This window comes from Haemorhous mexicanus, chromosome 20, assembly GCF_027477595.1.
Source record: "Haemorhous mexicanus isolate bHaeMex1 chromosome 20, bHaeMex1.pri, whole genome shotgun sequence".
In the NCBI taxonomy this organism is placed as follows: domain Eukaryota; kingdom Metazoa; phylum Chordata; class Aves; order Passeriformes; family Fringillidae; genus Haemorhous; species Haemorhous mexicanus.
In genome coordinates this window covers 11,747,551-11,768,880 of record NC_082360.1, presented here as the reverse complement: position 1 = coordinate 11,768,880, position 21,330 = coordinate 11,747,551, and the positions used below count along the sequence as shown (strand labels likewise).

The following is a 21,330-nucleotide window of genomic DNA, read 5'->3' as shown; positions in this document are numbered from 1 at the left end:
GCGGAGGCCGGGGCTCCGGTTGGGTCCGGAGGGGTCTGAGGGGATTCCGGCCGAGCCGCCGCAGGGCCGAGCCGGAGCAGCGTCCCCGCCCTCTTCCCCCTTGCTCTGGAGCTCCCGGCACGGACCCTGTGCCGGTACCGGGGCGGCTCCAGCGCCGGACGAGGAGACGGAAATCACGGCACAGGGACGACAGAGCCGGCGGCAAAACAAGTGGCGATATTGAAGTCAAAGACAGAGGAGCAGCAGCGACAGGAGCACAACAAGTATAGCCATACAGAGCGCCCGGGATGCGCGGTCGGGACTGAGTAAAGGTTGGGGTTTTTTTTTTCTTTTTCTTTCTTTTTAATTTTTCTCTTTAATATGTTGAAATTGCCCAGACTGGTCCAGTACGACATCTCAAACCTTACAGGGACGCACAGCATGAAAACCCCACGGGCACCGGGCTGCAGGGAGCATTCCCGGCACGCTCCCAAAGCCATGGGTGCACGTGCCAGTGCCACAGCAGCTCCGCGGCACATGCCAGCATCGCTGTGGCATGGGGATGGCTCAGAGAACTCAGGGCCGAGGGGTGTGAGGTGGTCACCAGAGGGGACAGGTTTTCCTGCAGTGCCCTGCTGCCAGTTCCAGGCTCCACTCCCACACCATAGAGAAAGGAGCTTGCCCGGCTGCAGTGGTGCTGAGGGCCATGACATGGCCCCGATCTGCACGAGACGATGATGGAGACCCTGTGCCCATGCAGCCAGAGCTCCGGCCCCTGGTGCCCTGCCAAGGGCTCCAGGTCGAGCCTGTCTGATGGTGGCATCTGCAGAAGGATCTGTAGGAGGCTGCAGGGGAACAGAGATCCCTGGAGAAAGGACCATGTGGAGAGAGAGGCAACAGTGCAGGGATGCATGTCAGGGGTCACCCCAGATATGCTAACATGCCCCTCCAGCTTTCTGGGACAAGGCACCTGTGCAGGAGTCGTCTAGCCCTGTGAAGGGCGTGGAGCCCCTTGCTGGGGGCTGTGCCCCATGGTAAAGCCCCCCAGAGCCCCTGCCCACAGGGGGACCCTTCTGGCACCCCGAAGGGAGAGGTAGGTGCTGGGGGGAGGGGTACAGCAGGGTTGCCAGGTGCTGTGGTGGGGAGGGCTGTGTGTCTGGAGCTGTGGGGGAGGCTCCCGCCGCGGGGCACTGGTAGACCTGCTACGCAGCCAGGGCAGCTCCCACCACTCACAAGGGCTTGATTCCTTCACAGCTGCCAGAGCCGAGCATGGCTGGGGGATTGTGACCCTGGCAGGGAGGTCCCCACACCCTGCTCAGCCCTGCCACAAGCGAAGGATGCCCAGTGCAGCTGCGGGCTGCCAGGAGCCCGCAACAGAGCGGGTCCCTGGCCCTGGCCCCCACACACGGGTGGCAGCCACCGGGGCCCCCTGCAGCCAAGTGGATTTTCATGCTGTCTCCAGGATTTGAGATCAGCGTGGACCAGTCTAACATCTCGCAGGTTTTTTCTACTGGCTACTGGAATGCGCTCGTTTGGCTTAGGGGTCCTCGATGTCGAGAAACTCTTGCTTGGGGGGGGCCATGCCGCGGTACCAGGCGCATGAGCCGTCGCTCCTCTTGATGCAGGCGTAGTGCTTCGCCTGCCGCCCATCCACGTTGTTCTTCTCCATCGCCCAGTCTGTCCACAGACACTCATCCGAGGAGGAGACAAAGCAGGGGATGGAGAGGCAGCGCGAGATCTGTGCGTAACAGAGACTGTCACCCACCAGCCCGAGGGGGCACTGGGCCGGGGGAAGCAGCATGCTGTGCTTCGTCCACCCCCCAGCTCTGGACAGGGATGCCAGGCTGACCCTGCCCTGTGGGGCACGGTGGGGATGCAACCCCAATGCAGGGAACTGGGGAACCCCTGGTTGCCAGTCCCAGGGCTGGCCTTGGTTCCCAGCCAGAGGAAGACAGAGGCAGGGCTGCCTTTCCTGTCTGCCCAGCCACGTGCTCTGTGACCCTGCACAACGTCACCCACAAAGGACAGGGAAGAACATCTCACTGTGGAGCCCACCCCTGGCTGGGGGCTGCAGACCCTCCCTGGTGTGGGGCGTGGGGCATGTGGGAGGCAGCCTGGTTGCTCACCTTGCACTCGCAGCCCATCTGGTACCGCTGGTTTAGGCTCTTCTTCTGGGTTGGGGTCAGCGAGTCCCAGGTGGACACCAAGTCACAGAGCGTGATGTGCATCTTGCCATTGCCCTCTGACTTGCCTGGGGAGAGGCCACACAGACCATTCAAGGGGGTTGCCCAGGTCCTCGAGATCCCACGCTGACTCGTGGTGCCGGGGGCACCTCACTGTGCCCTCTCCCTGGTGACTCTATCAAGCAGAGGCTTGTCCCCAGCTGCCCCCACCATGGCTCAGGGCTGCCGAGCACAGCCAGGACACAGCCAGGAGGTTCCCCGAGGGCTGGTGGCAGGAGCAGGAGGGGCAACGGGAGAACGTGCCTAGGGAGCAGTCACACATCAGGCATCTTGCAGGGCACATGGGGCATCCTGGCTAGCAGTGTCCCAATGCCCCCCAGAGCCCTCCCGCAGGGCTCACCTGCGATGAGATACTCCTTCTTCCCGCCGGTGTCCAGCAGCCGGCCGCACACGGCAGTGGATGGAGCCGTGTAGATGAACTCTATGTCCTGGTCGGGGCCCTTGAACATCTGGGGAGCAGAGGGGGGCGTGAGTGGCTGGTGAAGGGACCACCCCACAGCCCCAGCCTCCTGACCTGATGATGTGCCCCGTTACCTTGATCTGCTTGATTTCATACTGGATGCGTTTGATTGGATTCCCATATATGTCGTTCCCCGAATCCACCTCCTTTGCAGAGACGGCCTTGGCCCGGATCACTGGAAGGGAGAGGTGAGGTAAGGGGGTGACCAGTCCCACTCAGCCCCTGCATCTCACAGGGTCTCCCACCTTCACAGGGGACTACTGCCCGCAGCAGACCCCACTGCCTGCCTGGCTGCCCCCAGAGCCGGCTGTCACCCGCTGTCCCCAGAGGGATGGGGCTCTGGCACGTGCAGGACAGTGACCAGCAGCATTGCAGCAGCAGCCTCAAGGCGGGTGATAAGGAAAGTTCACAACAGGATCACCTGGCCCCAGGGCTGGTGAGGCCATGGCACGGTGAGCCAGGGGACAGCTCTGCTGTGGCAGGGTCCCTGCAGTCATGCTGCTGCCACAGCCCAGGATGTGTGCTCTGGCATGTGAGGGCTCGGCACGTGGCAGTGACCTGCAGGGGCCAGCGGGCAGGGCGGGCAGCCAGCTCAACCTTACTCACCGGCTGGGACATCGGGCTGGCTCATGCTGGGCACGGTGCCTGGGTCCCTGCACTGGGACCTGCAGCCCCCAGTTGTGCCCAGCTTCCTCCACCAGGGCAGGGACTGAAGCTCCCAGGCAGCACTAGCGATGCTGATGGTGAAGGAACAGTGGCTGTGCCAAACCTAGGGCTCTGGCTCAGCACTCAGAGGATGGAGGGGGCCTGGCTGCAGGGCAGGGGCTGGCAGGGCTCTGTGCTCTCCCAGGGGTACCCCCATCCAAGGGAAGGGCAGCTCCCCACCCTGCAGGGCTCCCCCTGTCCTGCCAGTCCCCCGAGCACTGTGGGGCAGGGAACAGGGAGCTGGGCACGCTCACGGAGTTCATCCTAGTTCATGTCCCCACTGAAGGGTGCTGGGCTGGGAGCAGCCAGGGACATGCAGAGGTCACCCACTGCCTGGCACAGAGGAGCTTTCCCACCTGGCATGGCCAGGAGAGGGAATCTGACCACACTCTATAAATACCACGGGCTGAGGGGGCACGCAGGCAGGCTATTTATGCTGAAGGTCAGGAAGGCATGGCCCCACGTGGGCACCAGCAAGTGCCAACAGAGTTTACACTGGAAAGGTGACCGTGGCACCCACATGAGCAGGGACCAGAGGAGAGGTTTCCCAAAACGGCCATCCCCAGTCACCGACAGCACTCGTTCTGTGCGGGGCTGGGGGAAGCAATGGCTGCACTAGGGGCTTTCCTGACTGCTCCCATCCCTTGGGAATGTCAGCACCTCAGCCATGCCTGGGGACAGCGCCCACTCCTGTATCAGCAGTGAGCTGGCATCACTGCAGACACAGCCACCCCTCGCCCCGGCCACTGCATCTCCCGTGAGCCCAGCCCTGCACGCCGCCCGTGTAACTCGGGTGCAGCCAGTGCCGGCTCCCGTGCGGGGAATGGCTGCTGCTTCAGTGGGCTCCAGCCTTTTCCATTCACGTGCTGATGAATCACTTGACAAAAATGCAGCCCGATTCTGGGTGGATTTGTTCTGAACAGTGCGGCTTTGTGGAGGGGACGACTGTGCTGTGCTTTCCCCGCCAAGACCCCGCGGTGCAGCCAAGCTGCTCCACGCCCGCCAGGAGCCAGGGCAGCGGAGGGAGCCCTGAGGAGAGCCTGGGATGGGGAGTCTGGGCAAGGGATGGAGGAAACCCCCAGGTGCCCAAGAACCAGTAGTCAGACCTCTGCAAACTCCAGTGCCCCCACTGGCCTTGTCACCCACCACTCCTGCTGCCAACGTGGGCAACCACTAGCCACAGCTGGAGCCCAGACCCTCTGTAAAATGAGCCAAGGCTCTCTGGCTCCTGGGGTGCGTGGCAGGCACAGCACACAGTTGGCACTGGCTTACCAACTTGGACCAGGGAAATGCTGGAAACACTCCTTCCCCAGGCAGGCCAAGCAAGAAGGTGCTCCGTGGGAGCAGAGGGTCCCCTGGCAGAGTGGGACCCCCACTGGTGACATCTCCTGGGTGGGTCCCCAGGGCTGCCACTGTGGTCTCCCCACAGTGAGGACTCTGGACCCTCTAGGGACAGAGACCCTGCAAGGTAAGCAGGTCCCCTTGCTGCCCTCTGCCGCCAGCATCACTTGGGGACACATAGAGTCATCCAGTGCCACAAAACCACCAGGTTTGTCTCTCTGGGCTTGCCAGTGATGGGTTTTGTGCTCCCTGGCCCCATGTGGGGCTACCTCACCTCACGGCACCACTGTGCTCGCCTGTGCCCCATGGGAAGAAGGGCAGCCCAAGGACCCTTGGCCATGGGACCCCCCTTCTGGCCCAAGACTTGCAGAATGGCTGCCCCTTCCTCTGCTCTGCCACCCCAAACCCCACCGAGCCACCCTGCCCACACGCACCCGCAGCTGCCCGGGAAGCGCCCACAGACAGCAGGGGCCACTGCTGGGCTGGATGCCGGGAGAACAAAGCTCCCTTCTCCAGGGCTGCTGGCAGCAGAGGGGCTGGCTGCCAGTGCCAGCACTGCCCGCTGCCTGCCTGGCACTGCCGGCCCAGGCACCTGACCCCATGGCTAGGGCAGCCCCGTGGTCACTCCAGCCCTGCTGGAGGCCGGCGGAGCTGGGGAGATAGCTAACCACCCTGGGAGGATTCCTGCCCCCAGCCCTGCCGGCGCAAGGGCAACAGCCACCGCCCAGGGGCTTGCTGGCATCCCAGTGCCCGCCCCGGCACAGCGGGGTGAGGCTGCAGGCACGCCGGGCTGAGCAGGGCAGCGGGGGGAAGCGGAGGCCATGCAGGCTCCCGGGTGCCCAGCGGTGCCGCGGGCGGCAGAACGCCGGTCCCGCTCGCCCGCCGGCCTGCGCGGGAGCCACGGGCTGAGCGCTGCCGTGGCCGCGTGCGTCATTCCGGCCGCTGACGGGAGCGGGATGGAGCCCAATCAGCGGCAGCCCCCGCGTCAGCCCACGGCCCCTCTGCGCCAGCCGCACGGCAGGGCTCGGCTGCCGCGCTCGGCAGGGCGGCACCGGCACCGGGCACCGGGCACTGGCACCGGGCACCGGCAGGCTCGGCGGGGTTTGCGGGCGGCTGCACCCCCGCGGGGACAGCTTCCACCACGCCCCCGCAAATCCCCTCCTCTGCCCGGTCCCTGCTGGCTGCTGACAGCCCCCACACTCATCACCGCGCCCGTCCCGAGGAACCGAGCACTGGGACGGCTGGGATCGGTGCAATCCCGCTGCCCGGCCCAGCGGCACCGAGCCCTGCTCTCCCCTGCCCCAGCCACCGCCTGCAGGGGAAAAGGCACGGCTTTGCCTGGAAGGGCTCAGCATCACCCCCACGCTGCTCCAGAGGAGATGCAGCAGGAGCTGGGTGTCCTGCTGTGGCACCACTGGGCAGCTGAGCATCTCCTGCAGCAGAGCAGCCCAGCAGGGCACAGCCCCAGTGAGGGATGGTGGATGGGGCAGCCCCAAGCCCTAGGGCCCTGCAGAAAAGCCCTCCTCATCTCATGAGCCAGGACAGGCAAGCACAGGCTGGCAGGTTCTAAGCCACCAGGCCCAGTGACACAAACCCAGCCCCTCAGACTCCCCCCACCCAATGCAGAGCTGCATCTGCCTCCCCTTGCACCGCCTGGAAGTGCAGCTCCGGGCTGTGGCTGCCCCAGTCCCTGCACAGCAGAGCGAGTGCAGGGGCAGGTGCAAGGCCAGAGGGGTCATGGGGATGTGGCAGGCACTGCCCACGCCATGGAGAGCAGATCCCAGGCTCCAGGGCCAGGACCCCACACTGTGCTCAGCCTGATACCCCATACTGAGGGTTGAGCATGAGCCTCGAGGTCCCATCACCTCGGGTGCACCCACCCAGCACTGCAGGACATCAGCCATCCCCACACCACCACATTTTTGTCAAGGGCCCAGCCTGGACACAGCTCCCTCAGCCACAGCAGCTGGGAAAGGTCCCAGCAGCACCGGGGGCCCAGGTTCTCCCTGGGCTCCACACACCTGCTGGATGGAACTGGCTGAGGAACATCCCAACTCCAGAGAGCATCCCGCAGGAAGATAAGCAGCAGCAAAAGGCCAGGGCACACAGGACCATCCCAGGCTGTGCCCCGCTCTGTCCCCAAACCCAGCACTGTTTTCATTTAGGCCCACACGAAGTACATTTGATACACACGAGCTGCACAAGCGACTTGGGCTGGGAGCCAGAAGGTGCCAGCGCTGCCGGCAGCGCGGCTGGGAGTGCGCTGCCTCGGCAGGACGGGCACCTGCTGAGGGCAGCGGGGCGGCTGGGGAGCACAGCTCAGCTCAGCAGAGCCCTGCCAGGGACGGTGCAGACAGCCAGGGCCTCCAAGACAGACAGTGACTCAGCAGCTGAGTCAGGGCTGAGCCGGCACCCCACAACGGGCAGTGAGTCACGAGTGCCCCGAAAGCTGATCCTGACAGCAGCGTGATGGGAAGCCACAGCCGCACTGCCCGAGCAGGCACAGGGCATCCTGTGGGCCAGGGACACCAGCTCCAGCAGCAGCTACAAAAACCCAGTGCTCCATTTTGTCTCAAAACCTCCCTGTCCCCAACACGCCTCGTGGTGAGGCTGGGCACCCGAGGCAGCAGCCAAGTGCTGTGGGAGTTGCCCTCACAGAGTAAAGACGCTGGGAGAGGGGTCTGGAAGAGACGCCCGTGAGGAACATCCTGGATGTGGAGCAGGGGACAGGGCAGGGCTATCCAGAGGTTGGGGCTGCCTCAGTGTTTGGGAATGTTACCTCTCCAGCTGAGCCTGGGAACGGGCCCGCAAAGGAAAGCGCCGGGAACTGGGGCCGGCCTGTTGGGTTCATATGTTAAAATTTAATAAGGGCATTATTCATAGAAAGAGGAATCCAGATCCCGGCGCTGCCAAGCCCTCCCTTTCAGCAGCATCCAAGCCGAACAAAGTGGGACGGGGGAAAGGAAATGCCTGGAAGTAAGGCGCAGACAGGGGTGACCGAGCCGTGGCGGCAGCTGCCGGGGACAGGGGCTCCTCCGGGCTCCGGGCCGGTGCCGTGGCCGCACTCGGAGGGTCCCGGTCGCCGCCGGGCCCCAGCCCCGCGCTGCCACGTACCTCGCGGTGTCACCAGAGCCGGGGGAGGCCGGGCCCACCCGTGTCATTCACGGGGGGCGGCCGGTGGGGACCCGGCCCCGGCGTAGCCGCGCTCCGGTCGCCCCTCGCCGCGGCGGAGGCGGCCCCGGGAGCGCGGCCGGGCGCGGGACCCCCCCGGGACGGCAGGAGGAGACGCGGGGCGGAACGGGCACAGCCCGCACGGACGGACCGCGCCCGGCCGCGCATCCGCGCCCGCCGACACACCCCCGGGCCGGGCGGGCGCTGCGGGCAGGTGCCGGGGCTCTGGGGGGCTCTGCCCGCTCCCCGCCCGCCCCGCGCCAACTTTCCGGTGCTTCCCCCGCCGCGAAGTTGTCGCGGGCGGGGCCGGGCGGGGGCTCGGGGGGCTCGGGGCGGGGTTCCCCGCGGCGCTCACCTACGTCGGCGTTGCAGAAGGCCTGTTGCGGGTGGATGGGCGAGCAGCTGCAGGCGTCGGCCGGGCGGGCCCTGCCGAGCAGCAGCACCGCCAGCCAGGCCAGCAGGCTGGGCAGCGCGGCGGGCATGGTGCGGGGCTGCGGGCGCGGCCACCCGGCCCCGATCCCGCACCCTCCGCCGGGCCCGGCCGAGCCGCCGCCGGGAACTTGGGTCCGGCCGGGGCGGGCGCTCTGCGGCCGCCGCTCCGTTGCCTTCGCGGAGCCGTTCGCTTCCTCTCCGCCGCGCTCGGCCTCGCTCTTTAACGTGCTCCGGGGATCTGCTGCTCCTCCTCCGCGTGGCGCGGGGCCAGCCGGGCTGCGCCCGCCCTCCGCGGGATGCGGCTCCGCCGCGACCGCTGCCCCCGCCCCGGCACGGCCCCCGCCGCGGGCACCGGCCGCCCCCGCCCCGGCGCATCCCGCCCGCCCCCCGGCCCCATCGCTCCCGGACCCCCGCCCACGGAGCCCAAAGCCCCGCGCCGTAGCTGCCTCCGACCCCGCCGAGCTGAGCGGCGGACGGCCGGACAGGCGGCAGTTCTGGCTGTGCCTGAGAATCCCTCCCCACCTTCGGCACCCTCCATCCCAGCCTGTCCCACACCCGAGCTCCCCTGCCTGCCTCCTGCTCCCACTGGGGGTCCGGTGCCCCTGCCCCAGGCCTCTCCCCATGGCAGCAGCTCCTGCCCTGGGGCACAGCTCCAAAAACCCACCTTGTCTCTATCCCGGATGCAGATGGGGTTTAACCCCGGCGGGCAGCTCGGCCCCCAGCTGCTTTTGGTTCATTCTTCCCAGCTGGGTGGTGAGAGAACTGGGAAGGGGAAAGTGAGAAAACTGCTGGCTGAGACGAAGCTGAAGCAAAAGCCACACATAAGCAAAGCAAAGCAGGAATTCTTTCACCCCTCGCCATGGCAGGCAGGTGCTCCCCATGCCCAGGGCAGATGGGCTCCAGCACGTGATGGTGATTTGGGAAGACAAACACCATCAGTCCAAATGTTCCCCCCTTCCTCTTTCTTCCCCCAGCTCTATACACCGAGTGAGATTCCATACAGTGTGGAATATCCCTTGGGTCAGCTGTTCGTGTCCCCTCCCAACTGCTTGTGCCCCCCCAGCCTCTCACTGGTGGGATGAAGAGAAAAGGCCTCAAGCTGTGCAAATGCTGCTCAGCAGTAATGAAAACATCACTGTTATCAACACTGTTCCCAGCACAAATGCAAAACACTGCTCTACACCATCTAGTATGGGAAAAACAGACTATCCCAGTCCAAACCCACTCGCTGTGTCACCACGGGGGTGTCAGGATGCTGCTGTCACTGTACCTGTACTTTGTGCCTGGCTGGCTGCTAAGAGTGCTCCATGTCCCCAGCAGTGCCTTGGTCTCAGCGGAGCAGGCAGGGCCACACCTTTTGAGCACAGCTGGGCCAGGTGTCACGGGCATGTGTTGGCAGGACAGCCACCACCACAGCCACAAAACATGTGCCTGAGCCAGCCTCCTGCACAGCACTGCCATGGATACAGGCAGAAGAGGGGGGTAACAGAGATGCTCAGCCTCCAGGACGAGAAGAAACAGCAGAACTGGGCAGCTGGACCTGGCCCAAATCCTGCCTGAGCCTGCAGGGAACTCGTGGGAGGTGACAGCACTGACAGTGCTGGATGCTGGATGACACCTGGAGATTGTGAGGCCCACGGTCTGCAGAGGCTCCAGCAGCAGCAGGACTCCTGCTGGCCCAGCTGCCTGAGGCCCTGGTGCTGCTGCTCACAGCAGGGACCCGGGGGTGCTCCAGCCCAGGGGACAAGAAGGGACCAGGTAGCAGGGACAGCCACTGGCACAGCCCTGGGGCCACAACAGGTGCTGTGGAGCTGCCAGTGCTGGGCTGGGAGGGTGAGTGAGGCCAGGAGGGTGAGTGAGGCCAGGAGAGATTGCCAAGTGCCAGTGATGGAATGGCCAGCATGGACTCTGGCCAGCTGGCACCCAGTGTGAGCTGCAAATGCATCCTGGGTGCCCTGGGCCAGGTGCTGCACGATCCCCAGGCCACGTGCAGGGGCCAAAGCCAGGCCTGTCTGCAGCACTGGGGACAGGTCCTGTCTAGAGACAAGCGCAGCCCAGCACTGGCCGAGTCATTGCCTGGGCTAAATGAAAACACATGTCTGGCCTGTAGCTCTGCATGGCTCACAGAGGTGCTGACACTGTAAACAGGGTGGGGGGAGCAGCCTGGCTGGGTTCTTGGGAGGGCCCCAACCCTTCTGTGGATCCTTCCACCCAACCACAGCCTGGCTGCTGCCCCAACAGGCCCCCTCCCTCCCTGTGCATGGCTGGACCCCACAGCAGAGCAGTGCCAGGGCATGGCAGAGGGATACAGGGGGCACCACGGCCCCCCAAACCACAGGGGCCAGCCCCAGCTCTGGCAGACCTGCCCTAAGGGCAGAGTTAAAGGGGACCAAAGTGGGGACAGCACAGAGCCAAACAGTGGTCCTGGTGTGAGGATATGCTACCCTGTCACCTGGACAGGTCTGAGCGAGGTCAGCCTGGGCAGGCCAGGAGCCACAGCCCCCTTGGTCAGGGGGTCAGGAGGGCCCTGGGGCCAGCAAATGCCCCTTTGACACTTGTGGCTTCTGAAACCACACAAGGGGGCCACAGGCTGGGGCAGCAATTTCACAACATGCTGGCGAGCGTGGGGAGGGCTCCCTGGCCAAAGCCCTGGGCTGCTGCGAACGCTTCTCAGCTGCTGCTGGCTCTGGGAAGCAGAGCTGCAGCTCCTGGCTCTGCTCCTGCACCGGCACGGCAGCCCTTGCACAGCATGGCTGCACGGTCGCCAGCTCCCCGCAGTTCCTGCCCAGGGCTCAGCTCTTCCCAGGGCTGACAGTTCTGGGCCTGGAAGCATTTCTGGGGTCAGAGCCATGTGCAGCCAGGGCTTGGAGAAGACAGACGGCCAGCACACACACACTCCCCTCTGAGGGTGTGGCCTGGGAATGGCACCAGGATGGGCCCACTTTACATCTGGCCACAGCTGGTGGCCCCATCACCCACACCCCCTGCCCCACAGGCACAGCCACTGTGCTGGAGCCCAGTGGTGAGGGAACTGCTGCATCCCCCGTGGTCACAGGAGCAGAGGGACACAGACACTGTCCCCTCCCATGTGAGACTTTTTTCTGAAACAGGTCACCCGTCACCCCAGCTATCACCTCACCCAGCTTACGGGAAAAGGGAAGGAAATCCACCTTCTGAAGAAAAAGCCTGATGAAATCCCCCCATCGTGACCCTCTCTGGCTGCACACCCCACTCCACCTGGGGAGCCCCATGGCACACAAGGCACAGCTGTAGAGCTGGGGCTCAGGTGCAACCCCAGAGCATGGACGTCACCAGAGCCACCGAGCCATCACAGACGGTTCTGTCGCAATTCAGGGCTGGGCACTAAGGGCTGCACTGGGGCCTGCCCAGGCACCAGCACTCAGGACCTGGACGCTGTCCCGGGGCGGGGAGCACCCTGTGGTGGCGGTCCCTTGCCACCAGGTGCCACTGCCGAAACACTCGCACCACACCTGCTGCAGCTCAGTCAACACTTTACAGGAGAGCCCAGGGCCAAGGACAGAGCCGGGAGCGCTGCCTGACATCCCTCACAGACCCCGGGCTAGGAGCAGGCTAGCAGGGCCTGCCCACAGGCCTCCACTCGGTCCAGATGTCTGTTAAATAAACTCAATGCCCTCGTACTTGACACTGCCAATCCTGGTCTCGGGCAGGAGGAAGCGCCCGTCCAGCGTGAAGGCCATGATGTAGCTGGAGATCTTGCCGTCATCCTCCTCCGATTTCAGCGCCACGATGATCTGGTCGTCCGTGTCCGGGATGAACTTGAAGGAGGAGAAGCCGTGGGTGGGAACCACGTCGCCCACGCGGCCCACGGTGACGTGCCCGAAGTCCTGGGTGGAGCTGAGCAGCAGGTTGGTGCCCCGCCGCTCGTCCGCCCGCTCGCTGTAGCGCTCGTGGCTGGCGCGGCGCGGCAGGAAGAACCAGCGCTGCAGCGTGTCGCTCCACGAGGCCGACTCGTGGATCAGGTACCCTGGGCAGGAAGGGCAGCGTGACCACACAGGCCACAGCCACGCTGGGGTGCGACCCTCCCCATCCCCTCCAAAACACCCCACAGCCCCGCACAGGCATCCCTTATGAGCTCTTCCGCCTGCTCCTGCCCCACTGCCTGGCAGCAGCCCCCCAGTTCCTCCCAGAGCGAGGCAGGGGCACTCAGCACATCCCACTCTGCCCAGGGGCACAGCTGCCAGGCCCAATGCCAGCTGAGCCACCCTTCAGCTGCTCCTGGCACAGGCAGCAGAGGAAAAGGACCAGGACAGGGAGAGATCTCTGGCCTCCGGCAGCCTTTAAATCTCCCCCAGTGCCAGTATCCCTGGGGAGGGTGCTGTATGGCTCTGGAGCCATCAAGAGTGTGGATATGGGGTGCAGGAGGTTGCCCTGCTCCATACCTGGGGGCCGGATCCCCGCCGCAGCCCTCAGCACGTTGTAATTTGTCACCCAGTTCTCGTGGCTCACGTCACCCTTGTAGCCAACGACCTTCACCCACTGGGGGTTCTCGTTCACCACTTCCCCTGTCGTGGTGGTCCACTCCTTGCCCAGTCCTCCCACATACAGGTGCTCATCCTTCACTGCCAGCCACTCCGCCTTGAAGCCTGTGGTGGAAAGAATGGCATGAGGGGGGTTCAGTCAGCACGTGGCCATCAGACTGTCCCACATACCCCACACCCTTCACCCCAGAGCCCGGTGCTGGGCACAGTGTCCCCCCCGCAGCCAGCTGGTCTCTGGGCAGGAATTGCCCTCTCTTGGCCAGGCTCAGAGGTCACGGGAAAGGTGCATCCCACCCCAGCAAGGTGAGAAGAGCCAAGGGCTTCACAGGGCAGGAGGGGAGCTCACCTTTGCCCACAGTGCCGTCCCCATCTGGGAGGATCACCCACGGCACCACCTTGTTGCCCTCGATCTGGTAGACCACACCTGTCCGGTCGTCCACCGCGTACAGCTTCCCGTTGAAAACCACCAGCTCCGAGAGCTCCATGCCCCGGCCCTTCTCAGCCAGGTGGGACTGCAGCATGCTCTCATCCTTGTCCCACTCCACCGTCACTCTGTCCCCACTGTCTGACAGTATCAGGTAGCCCTTCTTCAGGTAACTGAACCAGGTGTGCTCCTGGGAGCCGCGGGACTGCGTGTCCAGGTCGGCGATGAGGCCGATGCGGTAGCGCACACCCTCGGGGTTCCTCTGCGGCGGGGACAGCGGGTAGGTGTCATTGTAGCGCTCCCCTGCCCGCAGGCCAAGCTGCCAGGTGCGAGGGCTGGGGGGGCCATGCCGTGCTGGGGAGGAGCGGTGCAGGCAGAGCAGCAATAGCAGAAGCCCCACGCAGGCTGAGGACAGCACGATGGCCTTCCAGCGCAGTCGGAAGCGCGGGTCAGCACCCTTGGTCATGGACGCGAGCACGGGCAGACCACCCACGCTGATCCGCAGGGGGCTCATAGACTCATGGCAGGGCGGCACTGGCATCAGACAGGGGGCGAGCAGAACCTGCTGGAAAGACGGGAGGGAGAAGGTCAAAGAGCTGGATTTGGTGCTGACTGAGCTCGGGGGACAGAACACAGCCACGAGGGGCCCTGTCCCCTCTCCTGCAGCAGAAGGTGCTCCCACCTCATGCAGGTAAGAGCCACCATGCCCAGGGTCTGTTTGCTGCTGGAACCACCCTCAGCCCCTCTCACCTGGCTCCCTCTGCGCCCCCTGACCAGGAGCCCCAGCATATTGGCAGGATTGCACGACCTGCCTGGCAGCTCTATCTGTGCCATGGTCGCTGCAGCTCAGGCAGCAAGCTGAGGCATCCGGCCCAAGGTGAGCCCCGTGACACAGTGCCCTGGAGCACGTCCCCACACGGTCCTGGGAGGACGTGGGTTCCTCTCAGGTGGCAAGAATGACCCTTGCTGCCTCCAGTGTGGTCGAGCAGCCTGGCCCAGCTCCCATGGCCCTGAGAACCGACACCACTGATGAGCCCTGAGCTTGTCCCCAAGCCACACAGGGACACGTGGCAGCTCCGCCCAAGCAGGATGCCAACACCTGAGCAGGAAGCGCAGTGCCCAAGGGACACACACCCTGACCTGCTCAGCCTCACAGACACGGGATCTCCTCATCCCTACCCAGGCTCACAGCGTGTCCTCCACGCGTGAGCATCGTGAGCCTACCCCAGGCTGTGTCCACCCGCGGGCCCGGGGTGCCAGCAATGCCCCTCGGTGCCACCTCCCTCCCTGTAGCACAGGGCACATGGCAGCACCCCGGGCTCCGCAGACGGGCACTCCGTGCTGCCTGGGCAGCCACCACTGGAGCCGTGCTCAGCCCGTGGCATGCAGCCCGGGGCAGACACCCCCATCTCGGGCAGAGACCCCCAGCCGCCATCGCGGGGCTTCCACAAAGGGCCCATGCCGCAGGGTCTCAATGTGCCTTTCAGGAGCCGGGCTGGCGAACAGAGGCGGCATTGAGCGCGGGGGGCCGGCCCGGGCAGGGGAGCTGCGGCACAGCACGGAGCGGGGGCACGGGAGCGCCTCTCGTCCCGCCGGGATCCCGGAGCCTGGGCCTCGCAGAGCCCCGGGGATCCCCTCGGTGCACGGAGCCCCACCGCGCTTGCAGCCCGCTCTGAGCACGGCCACGGGGAACCCTCAGAACGCCGGGGCACGGTCACGGGGACCCCCGGGCAGGGACACGGGGACCGCCCAGCACCCCCGGGCAGGGACACGGGGACCGCCCAGCACCCCCGGGCAGGGACACGGGCACTGCCCGCCTGCGCCGGGCACGCCCCTGGGGACCCCCGCGCCCCCTCCCCGGCCGAGCTGCCGGGGCACCGCCTGGTCTGAGCGGGGCCCTGAGGTCCCCCGCGCCTCCGGGACCTCCGCGCGGGGCACAGCCCCGAGAAGCCCGCCGCTGCCGCCCGGGCAGGCCGCTCGAGGTGCGCGGTGCCCCCGTCCGGTGCGGACCCCCGCCGGCCGGCCCGGCCCGGCCCGTGCCCCCCGCCCGTGTCCCCGCTCACCGCGGCGCCGCCTCCCCCGCGCGCAGCCGCCGCCGCCGCCGCCGCCTACAGCTCCCGGCGGCCCCGCGCGCCGCCGCCGCGCCTGGCAGCGGCCAGACCGCCCCGTCTGGCGCAAAAACTACAACTCCCAGGAAAGCCCGCGCGCCACCGCGCCCCGCCGCCCCACCCGCTGCGCCGCGGGGCCTGCCGGGAGCTGTGGTCCGCGCTGAGCAGGGCCCGCCGGAATAGGGCGCCGCACACGGGCGGCTGGAGCCCATCGGCGGGGGCAGTGCGGGGGCCGAGCTGGCTCTGCGGCGTGGGCACAGCCCGGCTGCCCGGTGGGCATAACCCCCGCGCTGCCCTGCTCCAGCCCGCAACGCATTCCTTACTTGTCCCGGTTACCCCCTGTGTCCCGCCGCCACTCGGGGTGGGGAGCGGGGCAGACCCAGCCCCACGCCTTGGGACCCGTGTGCGTGTCCGGCTGTCAGGGGCTGCATCCCGGTGGGGCTGTGCTGGCCGCAGTGATCTCGGGGCTGGGAACGGCCTCGGCACCGCCGGCACGGGGCAGGGTCCTGCGCCGGGGCCAGCCGCACCCTCCGGGATTCCGGGCCCCGCGGCAGCTCCGGGGAGCCGCTGGCACGTGCCGCCTCCGCTCCCGGTGCGGCGGCCCCGGAGCACGAACGGCTGGGGCGGCCGGTCCCGGGAGCACGCATGGTTAAGGCAGCCGCGGGCGCACATCTGGCGGGGGAGGGCTGCGAGCCTCGTCCCGTGCCTCGCTGCCTCCTGCGCTTCCCAAAAGTGTATTTCCGCCCGGGCCGGGCGAGCAGAGGCGGCTCCGGAGCGGGAGGCAGCGATCGGCCGCGGGCAGGCTCTGCGCTGGCCCGGGCGATGCCCTAGGGCAGCAAAGGCAGCGCCGAGAGGGAGAAGCCGTGCCCCGGAGGTAGGTGGGGGGCAGCTTTGGGGGGCCCGACGACCGGCCCCGGAGCTGCAAGGGCCGTGCTCCCATCTGCGGGCGGCTCCGCCTCGCCGGGCGCTCGGGTGTCCGGGCACACGCCCAGCCAGGGGGGCCGGTCCCGGAGCGCCCCCAGCCGAGCGAGGCCCTTGCCCTGCCTGCCAAGGAGCAGTGGGGGAGTGGGGGCCACGGCTGAGCCTCACAGTAGTCTGGGGGCACAGCCCGACCCACCGCGGCTCTGGAGGACACAGATCCCCCCCAGCCCTGCCCCGGCTGCGTTCCCAAAAAAACCCTGGCTACAAACACATCAAACACCCGCTGGGCCACCTTCGGCATCTCTTTGGGGGCCACAGTGGCTGTTGGGGTCCCCAGCACAACATCTTGCTGGTGCTATAGAAGCTGGAGGGCTGCAGCTACCCCGTGCTCCTTCCCCACACCTGCCCCATGCAGCCCCCACCCTGCTGCCTGCTGGGTCTGCCCTGCTCCAGGGAAAAAAGGGCTCTCCAACTGTTCCAGCGTCACCAGCAGCACACGGGGGACCTGGCCCACCAGCATGACCCCAGGGGCACAGTGGTTCTGGCTGCTGTGCAGGGTAGTTTGTATCCATCACCCTAAACAGAGAGAGAGTGCAGGTCCTGCTGCCTCCACACTGCCCCGAGCCCCTCATCCCTCCCCTAGGGTTTGCTCCGTTCCATCCTAGTCTTCGTCTCCATCTGGAAAGTATTTTGGGATGTTTTGACTTGCAGTCCCGAGGCTTCTGCAGCCACTGAGTTTAAATCTCTGACTGCTCCCGGAGAGCAGCCAACCCCGAGGGAAAACACGTGTCCCTGGCAGGGCTGTGTGTGCCCGTGTGCAGGTGGGCACACAATGCCCAGCACACCTGCAGGGTGCAGGGGGCACGCTGGGGGCCCAGCGATCCCTGTGTGCTGCTGGCAGCCCCCTGCGAGCACCGCACACTCGCTCTGCTCCCGACAGCCTGGGAAGCACTGCCTTCCACCATGGGAACTTCCTGCTGAAGGGTTTCTCCTCGGGCAGCAGCTCCCTGTGACGCTGCGTTCTCCCCAGGGCCGAGCCTGCTCCAGGTCCCAGAGGAACGCCTGGTGTGACGGTCCCAGAGCTGAGGGAAAGCCACAGGCTGCTTCCCAAACCCCGGCACGCTCCGTGCTGCGCTCAGCGCTGCACATCTGGCACAGCTGGAGGCCAGGCAGGCTGGGCAGAGCCAGGGCCAGGGCTGCCCTGGTGACACCTGCTCACCTGGCCCTGGCTGGCCTCTCCCACGTTCTATCCGTGGGTCTGCTTCTCCCCTGCCTCCCTCCGCACCTGGCAAGACAACGGAGTGAGGGACAGGGGCACCGGGAAGTATGTGCCGGGGCCAGGCCCTTAGCAGAGGGTTCGAGCAGCAGGAAAAGCCCTTTGGAGCCTTTCCCAATCCCTCCGCCCCTTCCCAGCTCCAGTGACTCACAATCCAGGCATCCGCCCCCGGCCTCGGACGCCCTCCGCACCCGCTGCGGGAGCACACGTCCCCGGACCCCGCACCTGGGGACAATGGCAACAGCCACCGACCACCGGCTGAGCGCAGGCGCTCACCAAAACCACAGGATTCTGCCCCAAAATCCGTCATGGCCTGGCTGAGCCGCAGAGCACAGGGCCGAGAGGGCGCTCTGCGCCCCGGGACTGGCGCTCCGGGATCCCGGCGGAGCGCGGCCGGGCGGGCTTTGGGAGGGGACTACGGCCAAGGCCACACCCATGTGTCCACCCAGGGAGGCACCTGGCTGAGATAGGAGCCTGGGCAGCAGCGGCCCCGTTCCGGCTCGGAGCCCGCTGCCGCGGGATGCCCACCCCTGTTTGGCCAAGGCTGTCCTGGTGCCACCGGGCCAAAGGGCGAGGTGCTGCGCGCCCGGCCCCACGTCTCCAGCAGATACGCTTCTGATAATAGAGGGAGGGGTCTCGAAGCGTCCGGGCTGGGCCACAGTGCCACCACCACTGCAAATATTAGTTTTGGCCCCAGACAGGGTGTGGGCTCTCAGAAGGGTTTCAGCCAGCTCCCAGATAGGGCTGCCAGCCCACATCCCCCTTTCTGGAGGAGTGGGTGTTGTGCCCTTGCAATCCCTTGGGCTGGCAGCCCCCAGGGCACAGGAGCCCCTGGCAGGAGTGGGGTGCAGATGCCCTCTCTGGGCCCGGCTGGGGTCCCACACCCAGGCAGGGCTGTGCCCTGACATTTGCCCCACAGAGCTCGCTGTAATTTTTCAGGTGCTGACATCCCAAATTGCTGCTTTTGGGCGCCCATGGGAGGCAGCTGAAGCCAGGCTGAGCAGGAGCAGCAGCACTTGGTCCAGGACTTGGCCCGCTCAGAGGCTGCTGCTCTGCTCCACTCTCAGCTCCTGAGGTAATCCCATCTGCTGAATGCGCCAGGGCTAAGGGGTTGCACAGAGCCCAGAGCCCCAAACTGCCCCAGTGTGGGTCTCCACAGGGGCTCACTGGGGTGACACTGTCCCATAGCCCAGCCAGAACCCGGGGGCTGTGCAGTGCACAGGTCCTGTCCCAGGACAGCTCGAGCCATGGCTGGGCTGGGAGTCTCCTCATTCCTGTCCCCCTCAGCAGTCCCTGGCACCTCACAGGGCACTGCCAAGGCATGGAGGGGCTGTGGGTGCACGGTGTCCTGCTGATCTTCCTGCTGCCCTGCCCTGTGGGGAGCCAGACCAGCTCCATCTCTGACCAGCAATGGTGGACAGACCCCAATGAGGCCCCATCCCAGCACCAAGCTGCCAGGTGAGGGGACCCCAGAGCCAGGGTGCTCTGCAGTGGGGGCAGGGCAGCCCTGGCACTGCAGAGGGCCCCTGCCCCCCCGTAGCTCCTGCTGTGCTTTGCTTTCTGCCTTGCCAGGGCCACGCCAGAGCAGAAGGCCGATGGTGCCCAGGAGGGGCTGCCCCCACAGCCCCACTGTGTCCGCTGCTGCCCCCCACCCGAAAAGCGCTACTACCCCCAGTACCAGCCCGTGCCTCAGATCAACATGACCATCCTGAAAGGTGAGGGCTGGCAGGACCCCAGGCTGTGCTGCCAGCATTGCCCCAGGTCCAGCGCTGAGCTGGGCTCACAGTGCCAGCTCCTGCACAGACTGGGAATGAGAAACTGGGGGGTGTCAGTGGTCCTGTGCCCTGCACTGACAGAGGGCAGGAGCCACACTGGGGTGTGAGCAGCCCCTGCTCTGGTGGCTTCTGGGCAGCAGCATCAGAGCCTGGGGAGGGGCAGGGGCAGGACTGGTGGGTACCTCCTCCCTCCATCCACCTCTGGGGAAGGGGCTTTCGGGTGCTGGGTCCAGCTCTGGCCCCTGCCTGACAGCCCAACTATCCCTCCTGCTCTGCCCAGGAGAGAAGGGGGACCGTGGTGAGCGTGGCATGCAGGGCAAATTCGGCAAGACGGGGGTGGCCGGCAGCAGGGGCCACGCAGGGCCGAAGGGACAGAAGGGCAGCATGGGCGCCCCCGGGGAGCGCTGCAAAAGCCACTACGCCGCCTTCTCCGTGGGCCGCAAGAAACCCCTGCACAGCAACGACTACTACCAGACCCTCATCTTCGACACGGAGTTTGTCAACCTCTACGACCACTTCAACATGTTCACAGGCAAGTTCTACTGCTACATCCCCGGGATCTACTACTTCAGCCTCAATGTGCACACCTGGAACCAGAAGGAGACGTACCTGCACATCATGCGCAACGGGGTGGAGGTGGTGATCCTCTACGCCCAGGTGAGCGACCGCAGCATCATGCAGAGCCAGAGTGTCATGCTGGAGCTGAAGGAGCAGGATGAGGTCTGGGTGCGGCTCTACAAGGGGGAGCGTGAGAACGCCGTCTTCAGCGACGAGTACGACACCTACATCACCTTCAGCGGCCACCTCATCAAGTACAGTGGGGACCCCTGAGCACCGGGCCCCCCACTCCTGCTGTGCCAGGCCAGGTGGCCAAGGAGCCCCTGTCCCTCTCATCCCAGGAGTGCCACCCCCATTATGCTGTTAGTCACCCTAGTGCCACTGCCCCCAGCAGCTGCACCAGTGTGTAAATTCCCTCACTCCAGCACCTCAAGGCTAACCAGACACATCTGGGAGCAATTATAAGCCCCCTGCCATGTTGGTGACCAGGAAGCAGCTGCTCACCTGGGGTGGGCAGGGAGCTCACCCCCTCTCCCTGCTCCAGATCTGGGTGTGCCAGGCTCAGCCTGTTGTGGCCCTGGCTGAGCTGGCACAGCAGAACCCTGTGACCGCTGGTGCCCTGGTGCGAGGCAGCGCAGACACCTGCACCATGCCATGCTCACCTCACCTGGCACAGCCCTGCTCCCTGGCTGGAATGGGCAGAAGGTGCTCAGCACCATCCAGAAAGGCAATAAACCACTAAGGGCCCTCCCTCCTTCCCTGGTGCAGGTGTTGCAGTGGGGGGCTGAGTCCCCCTGTGGGAAGTGAATTGTGTCAGTTCCCTCTGCAGATTCTGTTGCTGCTCACCGCAGCCTCTGCTCAGGAAGGGCTCTCTCCCCACCGGCAGCCCTGGGCGTGGGGCCTTGGCCTCAGCCACTTCCTCTTCCCTTAGGTTATCTGCTGGCCAGGCCTCCTGTTTGTGTAGATGCAGCAGTAGCATGGGCCAGCATGCTGAGCCCCCCATTCTGCTCGTGCCACAATAAACACCTCACGTTTCCAGCCTTGCTCGCACCCTCAGTGTCCTTCAGCTTTGTGTGTGGGGAGGCTCTGAGGGACTTGGGGCAAGGTTCTGCTCCTGGGTGCAGGGGCTCCCCAGGAGCTGAGGGCTGTCGTGGTGCTGCTGAACATGAGGGGGGAGAGAGGGAAGAGCAAACTGTCCTTGAGAACCAGGAGACCTGTGCCAGACACTGCACGGTCCAGCTGTGCCCCAAGGGCCAGGAGCTGCATGCAGTGACAGAACTGTCAGCCTGGGAACAGGACAGGCTGGGAAGGGTGGCAGGGTTGTCAGGAGCGCAGGTTATCCGGCACATCCATGGGGAGGAGATAGGTCTGAGGTGAAGCTGGGTGTCAGGGTCTGGGTTGGCAGGTCCATGGCTGG

The 21,330-nt window shown here is 65.9% G+C and overlaps 4 protein-coding genes across 9 annotated transcripts; 2 read left to right on the top strand and 2 right to left on the bottom strand.

Annotated features, from left to right (window-relative positions):
- Positions 1 to 318: 318 nt before the first annotated feature.
- On the bottom strand, positions 319 to 8,567 carry TIMP2 (TIMP metallopeptidase inhibitor 2). The gene is made up of 5 exons (XM_059864544.1): positions 8,255 to 8,567; positions 2,757 to 2,857; positions 2,563 to 2,671; positions 2,106 to 2,230; positions 319 to 1,717 (listed from the first exon to the last, which is right to left on the bottom strand). Exons 1-5 carry the CDS (start codon positions 8,379 to 8,381, stop codon positions 1,517 to 1,519), a joined length of 663 nt encoding a protein of 220 aa, XP_059720527.1. The 5' UTR covers positions 8,382 to 8,567; the 3' UTR covers positions 319 to 1,516.
- A 3,259-nt stretch (positions 8,568 to 11,826) lies between these two features.
- Positions 11,827 to 15,407, bottom strand: CANT1 (calcium activated nucleotidase 1). Of its 4 annotated transcripts, none has more exons than XM_059864610.1 (4): positions 15,339 to 15,407; positions 13,198 to 13,837; positions 12,753 to 12,956; positions 11,827 to 12,337 (listed from the first exon to the last, which is right to left on the bottom strand). In XM_059864610.1, the coding sequence occupies exons 2-4, from the start codon at positions 13,814 to 13,816 to the stop codon at positions 11,967 to 11,969; spliced, it is 1,194 nt and encodes a 397-aa protein (XP_059720593.1). In that variant the 5' UTR covers positions 13,817 to 13,837; positions 15,339 to 15,407; the 3' UTR covers positions 11,827 to 11,966. The 4 variants fall into 4 exon arrangements, with proteins under 4 accessions (XP_059720593.1, XP_059720594.1, XP_059720591.1 ...); XM_059864611.1 differs by having other exon boundaries at positions 13,198 to 13,840; positions 15,339 to 15,360; XM_059864608.1 differs by lacking the exon at positions 15,339 to 15,407 and adding an exon at positions 14,026 to 14,301 and having other exon boundaries at positions 13,198 to 13,840.
- LOC132336849 (basic proline-rich protein-like) lies at positions 14,579 to 15,547 on the top strand. Its single transcript, XM_059864744.1, has one exon. The coding sequence runs from the start codon at positions 14,579 to 14,581 to the stop codon at positions 15,545 to 15,547; it is 969 nt and encodes a 322-aa protein (XP_059720727.1).
- Positions 15,548 to 16,005: 458 nt separating this feature from the next.
- Positions 16,006 to 20,963, top strand: C1QTNF1 (C1q and TNF related 1). 3 transcript variants are annotated; one of them, XM_059864619.1, is made up of 5 exons: positions 16,006 to 16,257; positions 18,520 to 18,655; positions 18,871 to 19,038; positions 19,153 to 19,295; positions 19,636 to 20,963. In XM_059864619.1, exons 3-5 carry the CDS (start codon positions 18,902 to 18,904, stop codon positions 20,184 to 20,186), a joined length of 831 nt encoding a protein of 276 aa, XP_059720602.1. In that variant the 5' UTR covers positions 16,006 to 16,257; positions 18,520 to 18,655; positions 18,871 to 18,901; the 3' UTR covers positions 20,187 to 20,963. The 3 variants fall into 3 exon arrangements, with proteins under 3 accessions (XP_059720602.1, XP_059720601.1, XP_059720600.1); XM_059864618.1 differs by having other exon boundaries at positions 18,868 to 19,038; XM_059864617.1 differs by having other exon boundaries at positions 16,015 to 16,257; positions 18,888 to 19,038.
- The last annotated feature ends 367 nt before the right edge of the window (positions 20,964 to 21,330 follow it).